General features: G+C 41.2%; 1 protein-coding gene across 2 annotated transcripts in view; it reads right to left on the bottom strand.

Moving 5' to 3' along the window:
- Positions 1–12,821: 12,821 nt before the first annotated feature.
- MEP1A (meprin A subunit alpha) overlaps positions 12,822–15,367 on the bottom strand; it is a 39,544-nt gene continuing 36,998 nt past the window's right edge. The window contains exon 14 of one of the 2 annotated variants that reach the window (XM_003923084.4): positions 12,822–13,638. In XM_003923084.4, coding sequence (XP_003923133.3) covers positions 13,482–13,638 — 157 coding nt within the window. In that variant the 3' untranslated portion in view covers positions 12,822–13,481. The remainder of the gene's footprint in view (positions 13,639–15,367) is intronic. The other variant, XM_010333974.3, reaches the window with a different exon arrangement.

Below are 15,367 nucleotides of genomic sequence, written 5' to 3'. Positions count from 1 at the left end.
TGTTTGTCTCTTCCCCCTCCGCCTTGTGTGATACCACATATGTATAGTATTTAAGTGAAACTCAAGCCCTCAAGGCCCAACTTCTCTGTCTATATTGTAACATAGAATTTTCAAGAGACATTTTCACTTTGTACATATTGGGCACAAAGATAAGCTTCGATTAAAACAATAAGTAAAAGGCTAGTACGTCGGAAATAGTTCAGTGAGTTGTAAGAAGGAAGGAAGGAAGGGAGGGAGGGAGGGAAAGAAGGAGAAAGGAAAAAAGAAAAAGAGAAAGATGAAAATAGGAACAAATAAAGGGAAACAACATTAAGGGCCACATTTTAAGATTTCTGTGTTAATGATCTGGTATAATCACTGAGATAGTACAATACTGATAATTATTTTTTAATGGCTCAAAAATGGAAACTGAAAGTCAGCATAGGGAAGGAATACTTTGGGAAATACCTTTCTGACGTCTTCTTAGCTAAGAGTAGGGCAAAAAAAGGCTGAAAAATAGGGAGGAAATTCCTTCATCAGAACGACTTCAAGAGGATAATAATATTTATAAGAAATGAATGAAAGGAAATATGATTCTCCTGATGCTAAACACATGCATACATTTTATGTTAAGGTTTGAACTAAGTAGAATGTATCTGCAGAGGAAGTGTGGTAAAGATACGTCATTAGATCCAAGTGCTGATTAAATTTGTATAGTTTATCAAAATCTATAAAACACATTTTAGTGTGTTCCACATTTTAAAAGCAAAAAACATACATTTTATACACACTTCAATTGCCAAATTTGAGACATTGCACTGAAAACAGACCTTAACTGTCATATATTTCACGGCTTTAAGCAGGTACTTCTCTGTGCATTGTAGAATAGATTTTAATAATCTTATAACATTGTACATTACTATTGCTCTTGTCACCATCATTGTTACTGTGGATAATGGCCGTTGGTGTGTTGTATAGCTCCCTATGTATTCTCTCTTTCCACCTTTAAGTTCCCAGACCAATACACATTAAGAGTTTTGCGTGGTCTAAGTTGTGTTTATTCCAACCACTTGGAAAGCTTCTGGAAAGAAATTTTACATTTGGCTGTTCCATGCTCCTAATGACACTTGACTTTGATGAACAAATGGTAGAGTTTCCCAAGGATTTGATTGTGAATTTTCTACATGTGTGATTTTTTTTGGTGTGTATGTATTTCATTAAAAATATAAGTATTTATGAAAATTGCATCCATGTGCCAGCAATACAGCAACCCTGCATTGCAAATAAAAGTCTGATCCCAAAAGGAGAATGAGACAGAACAGAGATGTGGAAATGTGGAACTACTCAGGATATGTGGGCGAGATGGCAACATAAATGGGCCCAGCCATCAGGAAGAGGGGGCAAAAGAGGCTGAGATTCAACAGCCATTTTTTAAAATTGAGGTTCAAAGAAGTTTTCTTTTAATGTTTTAACCCTTTAAAATATCTTTCTTTAATTTTTATTTTTTAATTCTACTTAAATTCTACTTCTGTCTCTTTTCTTCATGGGGAAGAAGAGGTATGGGGCAGAGGTGGGACAGACAGTTAATGTAAATGAACTCTTTATTTCTACATATTCACAAATGACATAGATATCTACTGTCACATTTGCCTAAGAAGTGTCACATCCCTGTCCCAAATGAATAGTGTGTTAAAGTCCCTAAAAGAAATCATTGTTATGCTTTAAGTACATGGCAAGGTCTTCAGGAAGGATAAACTTTGGGCAGAGCTTGGTTCTAGGAAGATGGAGTCAGAGGTTGAGTTGGGGGAAATCCTTTGAATTAGAATTAGAGAAAAAAGGCCTTTGACTGATTTGGTTCCTGGAGTGACATCAAGAAGAATTGAGGCAGGCTTGGAGCACAGGGTGAGCAAGGCTATCTTGACATGATCAGTCAAGGAAAGCACACAGTATCGGGAGCAGGATGTGGTTGTCATGTTCAAAAAATCAGTGGGACAAGAAATGCTGAGCTTCCACCCACTGCAGCTGGGATCCCTTGGGGAATCACCATGTTCAACCTGTGAAGGGAACTTCCATTGTAGCAGGAGCCTCTGGGGAGTTGTACAGGATGTGGATCCGGCCCTCTGCTCATCATTAACTGGGGCATGTTCCCTTATCCCCAACATACACATGCGCACATACACGCGTGCAGGTGCCTTCACCCTTTCAAGCCACACCACTGGTCCAAATTCCAGAAAAGCTATGAGAGCAAATAACTGGAGAAACATTTGCTGGTTTTCTGCCCACTGTGATACACATTAGCCCAGCCACTACCCTTTCCCAAGAAAATCCTAAAATGAACAGTAGAATTCAAAATTGTAGAAGAGCACTTCATGAGGCTGAGAATTTTATGGATGTAGGAGCCTCACTCAGCCTTGAGTTTTCCATCTCTCAATCAGCAGTGACTGCAAGGCTATTGGCAGCAGACTGAGAATGAAGGCACACTGGGTTGTGCGATCTACTTTGTTTGCAAGGCACCCCGTGCTTCCCTGTGTTCCTGACCTCTCTCAGTGTATAAAGTCCATTCCCTGGGCCTAAACTCTCTTGCATTAGGAGCTTTCCATTAAGTCGGTTTCTTGCAAACAGCTCTGTGCTAATGCATCAAAGGCCGTGAGGTTAGAACACTCATGAACGAGCAGTTAATGCAGATGACAGAAATATTCTCTGGGAATACTCTAAGTCCAGACTAACATATCATTTCTTGATCCTCCTCCCCCTTATTCTTTCTGTAGGGAAATGATTAAATAAATGTCCATGGGGTTTTCAGAATGTAGGTTGGTAAGGCCAGAAATTAAGAAAGAATGTGGGAAGTCACAGCCTTTCGTGGTTTGTATAGAGAACTTCAAAGAGGTCCGTGTTGGAATGCTTCAGAAAAAAAAGTTACATGGATATGAGAATGATTACAGCACTTAGTAAATACAGAAAGGAGGTATAGGCAAGTAATTGAGATGAATGAAGCAGAAAGTCATAGTCATTTGAAGACAAAAGGAAATAGCTGGTCCTAGAAATGCCAGGTAGGTGGAATGCATTTATTTTGTGCCACGTGATGATGAAGTTAAATAAAGTCTCTGCATCCCAAAATGGGTGACCCAGGCCAATAAGAGTCTGATTCTCCAAGTGTCTAAAATGAATGTGGAACTTACAGGGAACATACCTTTTGAATGTGTTTTTAAAAGGGCAATGGAAATAGTGTCTCATCATTTCAAGAGGACAGTAGTTTAGCTTTGATATTAGGTAGTATTGGTTTCTAACATTATGACTTGGGATTTAAAATCCCATCATGCATGCCAGCACATAGCTATGCTTCCTTTCCATACTATAACAATGAAATATCTAATAAGATCTCCTGAGCTGTCTTTGCAGTAATTGTCTGCCTTCTTACAACACACTGCTGCGGCGGCTCAGGCTTCCCCAGTCACCCAGAATGCAGCTCCGTTCACCAAACAACCATTGATCTTGTCCATCTTCCAGACATGGGGGAGGCTGGCAAAGTCACAGGTGAACTCAACTGGCTGGCAGGGCTGATGACTTCCCTCACACCATCTGCGCTCCCAAGCTCTGTGCAAAGATCCAGCAGGTTCTAGAAAGTTTAAACAAGGGTCCTTGAAGTAAAGTGTTTAGAACCAAATTGTCTGGTAAACAAACAGATGCCTGTTCCAACATTTGTGTGTGGATTGCTTGGAATGTTCATTGATGGCTGAAAACAGAGCCCTCATGTCCTATAGATGGATATACAGGGTGTGAGGGCTCTGTTTATCCTACAGCACATTCTAGACGGAAACCAAGTTTCCCATTCTTAGTGAATATAGAGTGGACAGAGGAAGAAAAGAGAGGCGATGGGCCAACTCTCGAAACCTGCTCTGTGCCAGACACCAGTTCTTATTTTCAAATGCCATCTGTGTTAGGGGTGGGCGTGGGGGCCTCTGTCGCGGTGCCCTACAATTCAGACACAGCATTCCTGCCTATTCTTAAATAATTTTATACACACCCATTCTTCCCTTTCTACCTGTAAACTTTGCAATGAAGTTGAAAGGCTATCAGTGTTCATGACAGGTCCCTCTGCACACATGGGGCATGGTTAGGAGATACATAGCCTGTTCCCACCCCAGGGATTTATTCTCTCATGCAGAGCCAAGTGAAGGATGCCAATGACTATTAAAGCCTAAACGGAACAAACCCAGGAGCCTGGTAAAACAAACAAACAAACAACAATAAAAACGTGGCTTTATTCTCAGCATGAAAGGCAAGAGGACCCGACTGGGCAAGTGGTGGACAGATTGCCGTCACGGCTCACTTCCGATGACTTTAAACAACGAAACCCAGGAAAGATTTGGGGCCCTGCCTTTTTCGGATTTTGATTGGTGCCATCCTGGGTTTTCCATCCTGCCAGCCAGCCCGCACCCCAGCAGTTGTGGGAAGAGGAATTTGACTGTGATTAACCGAGAAAAACAGCGCACACGTTCTCTGACTTTTCTGGAACTGTGAGTGTTTCCCCATGCCCCAGGGGCTCCCTCGCAGGTGTCCCATCCCAAGCAGTCCCGACCGGAATCTCCAGCTGGGCCGGAGTGACAGCTGGTCAGGCCACGCGGCTCCTCAACCACCACCGGCCTTTCCTGAGGCTCGCGCGCCCCCTGGTGGGCACGAGAGGAGGCTTCCCTCGTGCGTCCGACCTCCTGAAGCGCGTGGGAGGCAGCGTTTGTCACGCGGGAGACGCGCCCAGTGGGCTACATCCACGAAGTTAATTTGGGTCATATGGACAGAGCGAAGGTCAAGGCATAGCAGAAAACAGAAACCAAAAATGAAAAAAAAATGTCTTTCCGGCTCTTCTCCTAACACTTTGATATTAGGATCCTTGCCGGGGAAAGGATAGTCAGAAAGCCACGTGGGTCTGTGGCGGGAGGGAACATCCCAGTCACATAGTTTCAGTGTGTGAAAGGCAAAGGAAATTTCGGGCCCCCGATTCACTATGCAAAAAGGAAAAAAAGTATGGAAGCTGAGTAATGCAAGAAACGGCCTTTCCTTCTGTCGCTAAGCAAATAACTAACAGATGAAAGGCCAGATATCTCCACAGCTAGCCACACTAGGTTCACCTTCTTTAATGGAAGGTGCCGATTTACTGAGATGAATACATCACTGACTATTCCCCCACCTGCTCCTTTTCTCTTGCAATGCATGGATTCAGCAATGTGACCACACCCTCCCTCTTTTCCCCCAGCCCACACTTCCCATTTAAACATTGAAGCCCTCAAAGTCATCTTTGCCGAAGGACACAGACCACAGACTGTCTCTGTGATTCTGTGTTCCTTTCTTCCAGGCATATTCTTAATCTTGGCAAAATAAACTTCTAAGTTGAGTGAGACCTGTCTCAGAGACTGTTTGCTTTACAAGTGTGCATAGCACATCTGCAGGCAGGCATACATTTCTGAGGCATACTTGCTGGGAAAGCTCCTTCCTTCCTGTGTCCCCGCTCACTGACCGAATCTCATTTACGGCACTGACAGCAAAGCTGAAAGCCCCAGAAGTGATCTGGCCCACCCATTCCAGATAGGCTGCTGGAAGGTCGTTTGAGAAAGAAAAATGGATGCCTTCCATGTTTCACAGGAAGCTACTACTTTCTTCATCAAGACAAAGGATTAAATTTTGCCTTGCCATCCTGCAAAAGTGAATGTATTCCGTTTTCTAATTCATCCATTGAAAGCTACTGCTGGCCTGGATTTTCATTTTCAATCCATAAAGAATCTGCAGATGAATCTGCAGCTATCTCAGGGCTGTATGACTGTCCAGCCAGCAGCTGAGGCCGGATGGCAAGTTCCTAGGCTAGCCTCTGAGCACACATTGCCAATGTATGATACAAGAAGACCCAGGAGAAGTAAACAGGGCCACCTGCTGGCAGGGCTGGTCCCTGGAGTAGAGAGACAAGTTGAACTGGCCTTTACTAATGAGGCAGACAGCTTTCCAGTTTGGAGGGATGTTACATGACTTGGCCTGCTGCTCCTATCTCTTTGGAATAGCTCTCACACCTTTATGTTGGGCATTTCTTTTACAAAAACTGAACTCTCAAGGACAGGTAAGGTTAACAAGGTTAATCTCAAGGACAGAAAAGTTATGCAAATATATATCTGGGTGAGAAACACAGTAACTTCAATTTACCTTGCAATGAAAATGGCTGGGAACTAGGTAACTATGTTAACCAACGTCTTTTGAGCTCTTGCTGTGTACCTGGTGCCGTTCTAAGATTTTTATGCATATAATCTCATTTAAACTCTGTAGCAAACCAAAGCTGCCGAAATATTCTTTTTCTCTGCATTTTTTCAGAGGAAAAAACTAAGCACAGAGAGGTAAATAACTTGTCCACAGTCACACAGCTGAGGACCAGTAGAACCAGGTTTTGAATGCAGTGTTTGACCTAGAACATGGGCTTGTATCTACCTCCCTATATTGCTTCTCTATGCAACCCGATACCAGTTACTTTCTTAAAAGTAGGCCTCCATAGCAGGAAGAGCTTCAAATGTACAAAATGAGAGGGAGAACAATGGTAACAGAGAGGGTGGAGGAGTTGGGGCTTCTCCAAGCTTCATATCACTTTATAATTCTAACTTGGGGTAGTCCAAGACATAATGACCAATGTTCTGGGCAAACGTCAGAATCCGCCTACTTCCCTTTTAAGTCTCTGATGAAGCATCAAAGAATTCCTGCTGTGCTGCTTTATTGAAAGTAGATCTCAATTTAGCTACTAAGTGGACTCCCCAGCTTGAGTCTTCATTCAAGTGAGCTTCCTGCAAGCTTTCAATCACCAGTGTTGTTGTTTTTATTTTTGTCTCAGATCTATCAAGAATTCTCAAAGTGTTGGATGGCATTCAGACACGTAGGAAGATCCCAGAATGCAGAGTGATTCTGAGGCTGTGTTCAAACACATCAAGTGCAGAATTGAGACATTTGCCCTAATAAATTTAGCTAAGTCATGCTTTTCCTTATGATATGCAGACTGACACAGCAGCTGATTTGCTACTTGAATGCTTTGCATTCTTTGCTTCATTGTGCATGGATAGTGTGTTGGACATTGATTGACAACCAGTTTGGCAAATACAGTATGGTGGTTAAGAGCATGTGTTCTAGAGCCAAACTGTGTGCTTTTCAATTGTAGGTCCACCACGTCTTAGTTTGACCTTTAGTAAAATAACTCTTTCTGCCTCAATTTCCTTTATGTGAAAGAAGATAATAATGCCACAGCCTTCATGGGTTGTTGTAAAATTCTTATAAAGCCTACAAATCATATCTGGCATGGAATTATTGCTGAATGAAGTTAGCCTTTATAATTTTGTATCATACTGTGTAGGCATAAATATTACAATAGATATGTATCATACACATACATATGCATCATGCGTCATGATTTAGCCAAATTTATTAGGACAAATGTCTCAATTCTCCACTTGATATGTTTAAACACAGCCTCAGAATCACACTTAATTTCTGAGAAGTCATATTTTCTTCCTGTGTGCCTAAATCATATTCAACACTCAGAATTTTGATGGATCTTGAGAGAAATCAGATTTAGACTCCAGCTCTACTCAGAATCAAACTACGTATGACTTTTACATTGTTACATTTAATTCATGGTTAAGAGCTTTTAAGAGTAATGTCAATGGTACGTGACATCCTAAATCATAACTTTACCAAGGTTTGAGTTTAAATCATGCTTATTATGAGGCCAGAATGGGTGAAAAATTCACATAACAAGTGTGTGAGCCTGGTTAACTTCCCCATGTCTGCATTTCAAATCAGTTTTGGTAATCTTACATATTACATAATTTTATTTAATCCTGAGACTAATTGCATTATCTATTTTCTTTACAGATGAGCCCATTACAAGCCATAACAGTGGTGTTAATTAAGGCTCTCTCAGTTACAGGTAACAGAACCATACTCAAACTAGTTTAAGCAAAAATGGGCACTTACCATATAACTGGGAAAGATACTAGATTGGTACACTTTCAGGTGCAGTTGGATTCAGGTGCTCAAACAGTGTTCTCAGAGTTCTGGCTCTGCCTTTTGTATTGTTGCCTCTCTTTGTGTGTTTATTTCATTCCAAGATAGATCTTCAAGGAGAGAAATTTATGAGTTCCACAGACCCATAGATTGGGATTTAAAAAGAAGACGAACCCTTTTCTTCTCCAAATGTACATGTATATATGGCAGTACAGGGTATCATGACTGGCTTAGTCTGAGCCATATACTGGCCCCATAGAAATAATTGTATCCATTAGGATTATGTTTTCTGTGTGTGCCAGACATTCAAAATAACAGTAGCTTAAAGAAGAAGTTTATTTCTCTAACACAGATAAGCAGCCCAACACTGGAGTGGCAGCCTGGCTCAATGCAGTTCTCAGAAATTCCGATACTTTCAGTTTTTTATAAAAACAATCTAATACAGAATCATTCATATTCAGGACACTCTGAATGCAAATACTTCTTTCATAATCCAGTTTTACAGTTTAATGGACATTAATATGGCACCTCTCAGATCTGATATATCTTGTGCTTAAAGTTTGCCTTACACTTTCATTTAAAAGTTACCCTGTTCCCCAGTTACCACATGTATAAAATATTCTATTTTTCTCTTAATGTTTTACAAGCTGATAATTTCCACTATCAGTAGTGGATCTTTTTGTAACTCACCCTATGTCCCCCAAAATATACCAATTAGCATGATGAGATTTGGAAACTTGGCACACTTCTCACGAGAACTCACGTACGATCACAAGAACAGCATGGTGGAAACCACCTCCATGATCCAATAACCTCTCACCAGGTCCTTCCCTCCACACATGGAGATTACAGTTCAAGATGAGACTTGGGTGGGGACACAGAGACAAACCATATCACCCATTTACCTGCAAAAAGCAGGTGAATGTAAACTAGACTCTGAGTAGCCATTTGACCAGCTGGAGTTTGGGGATTCTGTTACTGAGAAAAGAAGAATGGATGTTGGTGAGCTTTTTTGTTGGGGAATGGTCATCTGAACATCTCCTCTGCCTCCTGGTCTCTTCTCATACCTTTCTTATGACCCCATTTTTCTATTCTTTTATTCTCTTGACCAGATAGGATCTTTAAAGGTTTTTAATAATTTTCATTGAGCTGGTGAGCTACACATGGGTCAATTTGTCCTAAATTTGTCTTAGCCCTAAGTGATGCTGTGACCCAGATGAGACCATGTCTCTATCTATTCTGGGATTCTAGGACTAGTCCTTGGCAAAATTGTGGAAGGCAAAGAGTGATGGGTCTTCTTTTTACTCCAGTATGACTGTTAGCTGCAACTCACACACACACACACACACACACACACACACACACACACACACCCTGTTGGGCTGCTCTACCCATATCAAATCTTTTGCATCATATTTTTTCACATCAGTACTCATTAGAGATCACTGGCACCTGACTCCATTTCAAGAGTTTGCTAAATGGTACTCACAGCTACAGGATAACTATAGATCTTTTCAAACTTTTCTTTGCTTAGATATTTTTGAAAAACACATTTATATTAAAACCAACATAAGAAAGATGTTTTAGCTGTATTTATAAAGACATAGAAATTTGAGTAGTGACTAATCATCCATAAAACTGATATCCCTAATAAGGAAAAACAGCTAAAATAGACTTTTTCATAGTGTTAGATATAGAATAGCCTATATTTGATAGCACCTTCCAAATCTCTGATCTTATTAAGACTTTCTGTAGTCAAACAAGATTATTAGATTCTGCTATTAAGTGGCTCTGCAATTTGCCTAAGGCACTTAACCTCTCTAGAATTGTCTCAGTTTACCAAAATATAAGAGGTGGATTTCAGAATCTCTAAAATTTCTTTAAGCCATAAGACAGATGATATAATTCATGAGAAAGAAGGAGCTCAAGAAGGGAAGGTGTGAAGTCATCTGTAATTTGCTTGTAAATGCTTCCATATGGGTATCACACTGTATACAGCCTTCAGGAGGACTATAATCCACACCCTGAGGGAGGGTAAATAGTATGCAAAGTACTCTGAAAAGGAATACACACTCCAATAGCAGTTAGTTAGTATCTGAAGGATGCTAATCAAAAGTCTCTACAGGAGAAATATCTGCTGCAAAACTTCAAAACTTTATGTATTTCTATAACAAGCTACAACAAAGGATTTGTTACTTGCATAAAGGTTACTAGAAGTAATTTTTTCATTGGTTAAACAGAATTATCAAGATAGCTGTAGGTACAATATTCTGGCAGGCCCAGTGAGCGAACTTGGGGTAGAACCTTAGACTAGAACTCTATTCGGTCCCAGGTTTCCCTCACTTAATACAAGGTTTCATGGGCTGATCTAACTAGACAAGTGATTCCCAATCGGTGATGATTTTGTCCCTCAGGGGGACGTTTGTCAATGTCCAAGAGATTTGGGGTTGTCGCTACTCGGGAAGTGTGCTATGAGCATACAGTAAGTAGAGGCCAGGGATGCTGCTAAACATATTGGAATGCACAGAGCAGCCCTCACAGAAAATAATATCCAGCTCAAAATGTCACCAGGGCTGAGTTTCAGAAACCTTGGGGTAGGTAAGTGACTGATCCTGGACTTCAGATTATTTGACTGCCTGTGTCTAGAATGAACCTTTAATCCAAGAGGCTTGGTGGAGCACTTAAAAGGACAGAGTAGAGACTTCACTACACATACAAAACAGGTTGGATGGCTATTTGGGGACTTGATGGTTAACAAATATGAATGTGTAGCAGAATTTAGTTTGAATCTTGATTCATTTTAACACCGTCAGAGAGAGGATTATAATTCCCATCCACTTCTAAATGTCAGAGGCTCCAGATATTACTGAAAGAACCTGGCATTTGTGAATGACCAGATTGGCTCAGGTCAGTTTACAGAAGAAGAAGAAACAGATGGGGATATGTCAGGGAGAGGGTGGAGGAAGCATGAGACGTTTTCAAAATTTTGAGCCACTATGACTTATTCCCACTATGTAAGGTTAAAGAAGTCAGTCACTCAGATGCAGGGAGGATTTCCCATATTTTTCATGTTGTCCATCTAAATCCCAAATTCCACACTGCCTAGACATGATGAAATGCTTATTTCTCTATCTACTCCCCATCCTACATGCCAATTCTGCCATTACCACCCCAACACCTTAAAAGAATAAAGTATCTGCTAGTCCTTCTGGAATGATTGAGGTTTTTGGGCTCAAAGAAAAGCTGAATACCATGTCAGATCTATAGTGAGGCAGATCATTAATCAATCCACAGAGGTGACCATTAATAACCAAGAGTGATGAACATAGATAGTACACATGGTGCTGGATGAGAATCTAGAGAGAAATAACTATCGAAATGCTCTACCCTCATTCTGGTACCTCCTTATCATTATTTTGACCTAGCAGTTTTAATCTGCAGTACTAGATGAAAATACTAGGTTGTCTTTGAAATCTGAGCTGCTGCTTCCTCCATAGAGAGAAACTCACATATTTAAGAAACATTGTCCTTGGTTTGGGATGGGGCCTTTCCCACTGAGATGGACCAGAGCATGCTCCTTTTAATAAAACAAAAGGAAAATAACAGCAGCGGCACCAATAAAGCCCGGAGTTCACTTCTGAGGTCAGATACTGAGCAGAGTATTAAGGGCATGGCTTTCTTCAGGCCTGGCTCTGAGTTAGTGGAGGGTTTGCAGAACTGTGAAGCACAGAGAAAAACAAAGCTGGAATCCATTTCCAATTTCATCTTGGACATAATATAACTTGGCTAGTGATAGGATAGCTTCCTATCTAGTCTGAACATTGAATAGTAATATTTTCATACATATTAAACTCTAAGATAGGTTCACATTCATTAGCCCACTGTATTACTCTGCTACTCTGAAGGTGGTAAAGTCGTGTGGAAGGAGATAGCTATTATCCACAAGTTAGTAAACTAAGACCAAGAGCTTAAATGATTTCTTACTAAAATTACCCAGCTAGCTGGTCGGGCAATCCAGGCCTGCAGCCACGATGCTTGCTTGGCTTCCAGACCTGTTTTCTGTCCACTAGAGCAGTGGTTCACAAGGTGTCTGTGAGGTGGGGGTTGTGGGGGAGTCAGTAGCAGTAGCAGCTTGGCCTGGGAACTTATTAGATCCTGACACATTCTTAGATCTTGTTAGATCCTTGCACATTTAAGAATGTACATTCTTAGATCCCACCCTAGATCTACTGACCTGGAAACTCTGGGGGTGTGGCCCTGCTTTGTTGTAATCAGCCATCCCTGGAATATGGATGCACCTCAAGTTTGCGGGTTATTGCCCTCTGAGGTGCCGTTTTCACTTGCTACAAACTGTTCTGATACTTCTGCATTAAAGAAACTCTTCTACTCTCATTTTGTTTCCAGTGCATTTTAACTCTACAAAATTGTCATAAAGCCTCTACTTAGGAAACCTGATAACTTAAAGGACCATTCAGAATCCTTAAAATCTTTTCTTTTATTAAACTTCCAGAGCTGGCTCTTCGCTGATTGGGTATAGAAACTTAGCTGTTTTTGTTTTTGTTTTTCAGTTGATCTATCTTGGAATTTCCTTGCCCCAGCTAGATTTTATCTCCTTAGGAACTATGAAAAAAAGCGTATCTAAAAATACTTTTTTAAAGTTCTCTGATACCTTCAGTTCGTTAATATGATAATGTGTATAAATAGCATATAAAATATACTATTACACTTAAAAGATCTGGGAAAGCTTTTGAACACCCCCACCCTTCAACACACACATGCACACCCATGCTTACATACAATACCAGATACAAAGAAGGTGCTAACTCAATATTTATTAAATTTATTAAAGGCTTTCTCTTAGAATCACAGAGGAAAGCAAATGCTGTGAAGCATGGCTGCCTAGAAGAACTTTTATTTGAAATCCTTAACAAGATCTTAAAAGAATAATGACACTACTGTGTCTAATGCTAAATGAGTATTTGATTCTAACATATTCAACATATGAATTTCGTTATACATATTTGATCTGAAATAGAAATGAGATTTTCTATATCTTATTCATTCTTTTATTGTTTTACTCATTAAATCTTTGTTGAGTGCCCACAATGTGCCAGCCTTGTGTCTAGGCACTTGGGCTAGCATGGTCAATGAAGATGACATGTGCCTGCCCACATGGAGCTTACAGTCTATGGGAAAGACAGTCAATCAAACAAGTGATTTACAATGAAGTGTGATGAGTGTTATCACCGGACACACTAGATACATTAGGAGCACATAGCAGGATAACAGAATTATGTGGGGCATAAACATTACAAGGGTTACACATAGGGCTGGAGGCTTAGTCCTTGGAGGTCTTATTCAAAGCAAGGCTGATTAAAAAAAAAAAAAAAAAGCTGCCTTGAACTGCACTGACCATGGGAAAGGAGGCCCTTTATGGAGGCGGTGCTTGTGCAGTCTGGCCAATGCCAGCAGGCAGGTCACTTCCTTGGCCTTTGGGAGAGGATGGTGATGATGGAGAAGATCAAGAAGATCACGCCAGCTGTGCCTCCAATGGCCAGGCCCAGGACGCTGCTGTGCACCTGCATGGCCTGACAGTGTTCCCCCGTGTAGAAGAAGGCATGTCCAGAGATGCACCTAAGAGAAAAGGATGTGAAGGGAGTGTGGGAACCACCCAGGCCTCAGGTGCCTCCTAGCAACCTATATCACCACAGCAATAGAAATGGCAAATGCTCACTGAGCAGGTCTCCCTGGTGCCTGGTTTCATTTCAAATGCTGTATATGAATCAACTGATTTAACCCTGCAACAACCCTTTGAGGTGGAGGCTATTACTTGGCCATTCTCATCATCTTCATCTTATAGGAAAGTTACAAAACTTGCTCAAGGCCACATTGTTAGTAAGAATTTCACACTTGCAATTTAATCCCAAGAGGTATGCCTCCAGATCCAGGATTCTCAGCCACCAAGGATTCAGGAGGAAGGTTTGAGACACTATAGGAATACATTGCCTGACACTGGCTAAGAATATAAGCTACAAAGGAGATTCTTGAGCTACAGTCTGACTTAGAGCATCAGTTATAGTTTGAAAACTTCTAAATAGTATCAAATAAAATATTACCGTAAGGTTATTGTACTGTCACTGTCTGAGGAGGCTGCCCTGAAGTTCACATGAAATAATGAGGACATGGCACTTATCAAGGTATTTGACACATAAGGGCCAGCCCTTAGTTTTGTACCTTAATGTTATCTAGTATAAAGATCAGCTGACAATCTTAGAACCAAAGCATATAAACAGTAATGTCTCATCCATACCTTTATAACAATTCCAGCCTTTGTTTCAAATATTCCCACTAGAAAGTCTACTCAGCAGAATTCTACAGGGCAGAGTGAAACAACCAGGAGTCAGCATCTTCTGGCCAGGTGCGGTGGCACATGCCTGTAATCCCAGCACTTTGGGAGGCCAAGGCAGGTGGATCACCTGAGGTCAGGTGTTCGAGACCAGCTTGGCCAACATGGTGAACATATTAAAAAAAAAAAAACTAGCCAGGCGTGGTGGCAGGCACCTGTAACCCCACCTACTCAAGAGGCTGAGGCAGGAGCATTGCCTGAACCCGGGAGGTGGAGGTTGCAGTGAGCCAAGATGGTGCCATTGTACTTCAGCCTGGGCAACAAGAGTGAAACTCCATCCCCCACCAAGAAAAGGAAAAATAAGTCAATATTTTCTTTTACAAATCTTGAATGATTTTACCTTCCAAGGACTCCTCTCTATCTTGGGAATTGACTTCTTAGAAATCAGTGAGTAATAGCAAGTTTATTCCATTTTTTTTTCTGACCCAGTTCCCTCCAAACACAACTTAGTGATATCCCCTAGTGTTACTTTAGAAAAATTTATTCTGCCAACTCTAAGCTGCAGGTTTCTAGGAGAGGCCAAGGAGAGGCTGACGTATAAGTGGCAATCCTGGCCTCCCTTAGCCTGAGAAGGATGATGCCTATTAGGGAAACATATTGGAATCTGGCATCCAAGGGCCTATCAGGCAAAGACAGGCAGATCCATGGCTTTGGAGGCCATAAACAGGTGAGCCTTCCCCAATAAAAGGAACCAGAGGGCTTCCTGGAAGAGTGATTGATTCTATGGGTGGGGCAGGGAAAATAAAAGATGAGCCTAGAGTATGCTATTGTGCCAGAAAGTCACATTGTGTTCATAAGGTCTGGTGTTGAAAGAGCGCAGGAGTCAACCTGGAAGAGCTCGCAGAGGCCAAAGCTGGGACAACAGAAGCAACAAAATGAATAATGAAATTATTGCAACAGAGCCCACTGAATAAAATAAATGTTTATGATTCCTTAGTGATAGAAATAAATAATCGC

The sequence above is a fragment of the Saimiri boliviensis genome, chromosome 4, assembly GCF_048565385.1.
Source record: "Saimiri boliviensis isolate mSaiBol1 chromosome 4, mSaiBol1.pri, whole genome shotgun sequence".
NCBI classification, from domain to species: Eukaryota; Metazoa; Chordata; class Mammalia; order Primates; family Cebidae; genus Saimiri; species Saimiri boliviensis.
Note: the sequence above shows the minus strand (reverse complement) of the source record. Positions and strands in the feature narration are given on the sequence as shown.